Raw genomic sequence first — 4326 nt, 5'->3', positions numbered from 1 at the left:
GGCTCGTCGGAGTCAGTTAATGATGGGGGATATCGCTTGGAGTTGACAGTGAATGTTGGTTTTCTATGTGGGTTGTATTTGTACTTGTCAATGAGAGAGTTAAATTATTTGCAGTCCATGACTCGTATGAAGCTGTTGCTGTTGAAGGACTTTGAGGGTGGTATTCGAACAGTATAACGATGTAAATTACATACTGGTACGCCTAAAATCTCTCAGCTCTGCATTCTGCGGATAAGCTAAGCACACCAGAGCTAGAATAAGATAAAGGCTATATAGAATGAGGTAATTGTGGTCACATTCAGAAGTTTTATATGTTTTTTTGCTAGTTGAATGGCTAAAAAGTTAGTGTCTTTCAATAAATTTGGGTTAGGGGTAAGTATGGCGTCAGGCAACAAAGGCGTTGTGCAAATCTAAAGTCAGATAATCTTCAATTCCTTCAAAAAGTCTTCGCTAATAGCGAGGGCTTGACATAGAGAAGCAAGGTCCATATGCATAACGTTAAAGATGTTTTCCTTTTCAGGTGCGTTCAGGAAGCTGCCAAGACTGGAGTGGCTGAAGATGTCACGCAACCGACTTTCTTCGATTGATGGTGGTAAGAAATGTCCTTGAGATTTTTCCAAGTCTCATTTCCGTAGACGTTGTTTTGGTGAAAAGCAATACTCTGTCGATAGTGGAACGTATTGGTCAAGTTGACATACAGTACCCGAAATGATGATGATGATCTGTGGTAAGCAAATTGAATTATCATTTTCGAGGACACATTGAACAAACTTATTCTACAATGACATGTCAAAAACAGTCCAGATAATGCTTAGCTAGTCAATGAGTCAGGATTTTTCTATTTCAACACGTTTTGTCCCAAGGTTTGTTCAACATTTTCCCTGTTGCAATAGCTGTAGCAGAAAAAGGGTGTAAAAAGTTCAACGTTCATGTTCTCTACAGGCATCTTCTCCGACTTATCCAAGTTGGGCGAGTTTTTCCTGGACGGCAACAAACTGACATCTATCGGCCAAGGTACGCCAAACATTATCTCGTTCATAAAACGTTTGTTTTTTGTTTATTATTTGCCGTTTTCTGATTATACCTGGTTCCTTGTAACGGTTATACGTGCCTACATGAGTACGCTGCCAGTAGAGTGGCAGGAAGATGACCACAAGGGCCAGACTTTTAGAAGTGGCAGGAAGTAGAGTTCAAAGGTGGTAGAAGTTGTCGTTGATCAGACATGACATTCCAGGTCAAGGGGTCAATAGAAGAGTCTACTAATTGACGGGGGTATAGTTTTTGGTCTGTCTGTTTTGTTTGTAGTCGTATATTTTCCATATGCTAGCGACGTTCACCGTCGAGGGACGTCAAGGAAAAATGAAAAACTCATTTGCATAATCATGAACAACAATTAAACAAGACATATGAGGAACTCTAATCCTTTTACGAAGGCATGAGATTTTTCAACTCTTGTCTTTCAGACTCGTTCATTGGGCTGACAACCTTACGATACCTGATGCTACATGATAATGAGATCGGCACCGTTGAGGAAGGTACGTATACGTTCATCATAACAGTCATTCCCAGTCAGAATTTGTCTCCCGCGGGTTACCAAAACGATATTTCCATTCGCATTGTATTGTCCATTTCAATATCTTATATGCTCGAAACCAGAATAATTTTCTGAAAATCCAAAGAGGTAGTCAACCCGAAAGACGTTAAACCTGTTAACAGTTTCTTATTCATCCAGTTCAAACTTGTGAAAACTTGTGACATGAAACATGAAATAGTTACAACATCATGTGTTCCTTGAGTGTTGTGCAGTTCGCTCAAGACCCTCAAAACGTAATAACAATATTGATACCTTTAACTGCTACCTCCACTATGGCATTTAAAAATTAGAGAAAGCAATATGTCCATGATTCGGCCGACGATCTAACTCTACGATCTAAACCGAATGCAAACACTCAGCTCACTTGGCCATTACGTCGGTGACATTGTCAAAAACATGTCATTATACAACATATATAGTTTACTCAATCCTTACTTCTGGATATATATATATATATATATATATATATATATATATATATATATATATATATACAGGATTTATTCAAACCTTTCTGACAGCATCCACTGTCTATCTTAAGTGATTGAAAATAAAATAAAAAGTATAAAAAAACTTACTGAACAAAGAATACCTGTAAGGTTTGATTTAACTACATGTTTTACCTACATCTTGGCTGACTAATATTCACAAACGTAACATATACATTAGTACAACACAAGTTTGTATTGAGGACAGGCTTGTCGCCAGTGAGGCTGAAACACACATAATTGGCCGTTTTCATTGCATCTTAACTTGACCCCACTTTACCATTACCCCTAGTGATCATCCCACATTTAGGCATAACTTTGTTACAAGTCAGATAAATCTACATCCAACCCTACATGGGGATTTGCCGTACAATTACGTCTCTGGGTCATTTGATTAGGGAGAGTAGAGAGGAATAATTGATTGCGTATGGCTGGTGTACCCGACTCCCAAGTGCATAGACTCGCTCAGTGATTCAATCAGTACAAACGAACGAGCGAAAATCAATGAAACGGAGAACAACTAACAAGTAATAAGTCTTAATCATGCTTTATGAGGATCGCATGCCTGCGTAGAATTTAATTTTTATTCACCCTATGTCGCAGGGTTAGGGGGTAAGTTTTATGTTGGGATGATAAGCTTTCAAAGTATTATGTTGTTTTTTTCTGTTGATATTTGACATTTATTTTTTGTTAGGGACCTCGATGTCCAGCACAAGTGTCTTTCAACATGCTTCTCTCTGCCCAGATCTAGTTTCGTTAAATCTGTATTCGCCACAACGATTGCAACTGTATACTTTTGAAAATTTGAATAGCTTGTAACATGTTCCTTTGGGAGAATAGAAGTTCTCATGTTTGACGTCAAACATTGACTAAATAGTATGGTAGATTCTCAGAAGCCTAGAAATTGAGAAACGGATCACATGCACCTTGTACACATTTAGACCAGTGCCATAAAATAATAGCTTGAATGCTGCTGCTTGATATATCCAGGTCCTTTCTAGGTATGATGTACCATGGTTCAGGTGGGACATCACGGTTCAAGGGATCTTTATGCAAATTTATGCAAATGTCACAGATATGCCCCATTGGTGACCATGTAAAACACTGCGCACATTAAACAAAATCTTGTTAAACTTATATGTATGTTAAGTTAATTACATGCCTTTTGGACAGGAATATGCAAGGAAATATTCGTAAACATCATTGTTCTACCCAGGCAAAGGTTTGGTTGCTCGCTTTTTTGCAGTAGGATATGCTGGAGATTCCCCGGGGAATGCAATGTATACCCCCCCCCCCAAATAGTACCATTTCCTGACAATGCGTACTAACACTATGAAGCTACTCACCAACATATCCCTCCGCTATCCAGGTGCGTTTACCGTCCTGACATCACTGCTGGGACTTCACCTTGCAAGGAATAGACTGACGCTTTTGGACGGAGGTACAAAAACACTCATTATGTTGCTATATGATCGGCAATATTTCTATGGATCAATTGAAGACACGCAATAACATATGTTAGAGGCAAAAATACTACAATAATAACCATGTATAAACTTAAGTTCCAATATCTTTTATGACACCCGCATTTTATATTTAATGTACACGCGTTTCATATACATTGTAACAATTATCAGAACGCTTGTATTTAATAGCTAAGTGCAGATTTCGTCTTTCATTCATGTTATTAGTGTTGGTGTTATATCTTTGTTTTTCAATGTAGTGTTGTGAATGCATTTAGCATGAATTGCATCGTTTGCAGTAAAGCTTGATTTTTTTCCAGAGGAACTTGTACAACTGAGGAAACTGGCTTACTTCAGCCTGGATAACAACCCGTGGCACTGCGACTGTCGGCTGCAGAAACTTGTGGACTATCTGAGGCAGAACAGGGACAATATCAAGTGAGTCAGGAGTACCGGTACAGTACCGGATAGCTATAGGGTACCGCGATTCAGGTACAGATCTACTGAAACATCGATGTACCGGTACAGTACCGGATAGCTATAGGTACCGCGATTTAGGTACAGATCTACTGAAACATCGGTCTAGCGGTATAGTACCAGATAGGGTACCGCGAAAATAATTTAGGTACAGATCTACCGGAACAACAATGTACCGGTGTGACAGCGATCTCGCCCCCCCGTGATCTCGCCCCCCCGGGGGCGAAATCACTAGCGATCTCGCCCCCCCGGGGCGAAATCGCTAGCGATCTCGCCCTCTACGGCTATGTCTCGCCCCCTACCT

At 39.8% G+C, this 4326-nt stretch overlaps 1 protein-coding gene across 1 annotated transcript in view; it reads left to right on the top strand.

The window, feature by feature from the left end:
- Window positions 1-117: 117 nt before the first annotated feature.
- Window positions 118-4326, top strand: part of LOC118405015 — a 10083-nt gene continuing 5874 nt past the window's right edge. The window contains exons 1-6 of the mRNA XM_035804415.1: window positions 118-160; window positions 521-592; window positions 943-1014; window positions 1464-1535; window positions 3452-3523; window positions 3866-3983. Of these exons, the coding sequence (XP_035660308.1) occupies window positions 118-160; window positions 521-592; window positions 943-1014; window positions 1464-1535; window positions 3452-3523; window positions 3866-3983 (449 nt within the window). The remainder of the gene's footprint in view (window positions 161-520; window positions 593-942; window positions 1015-1463; window positions 1536-3451; window positions 3524-3865; window positions 3984-4326) is intronic.

Source organism: Branchiostoma floridae, chromosome 17 (assembly GCF_000003815.2).
Source record: "Branchiostoma floridae strain S238N-H82 chromosome 17, Bfl_VNyyK, whole genome shotgun sequence".
Classification (NCBI taxonomy): Eukaryota; Metazoa; Chordata; class Leptocardii; order Amphioxiformes; family Branchiostomatidae; genus Branchiostoma; species Branchiostoma floridae.
The sequence above is the reverse complement of the archived record's forward strand: the minus strand, read 5'-3'. Positions and strand labels throughout refer to the sequence as shown.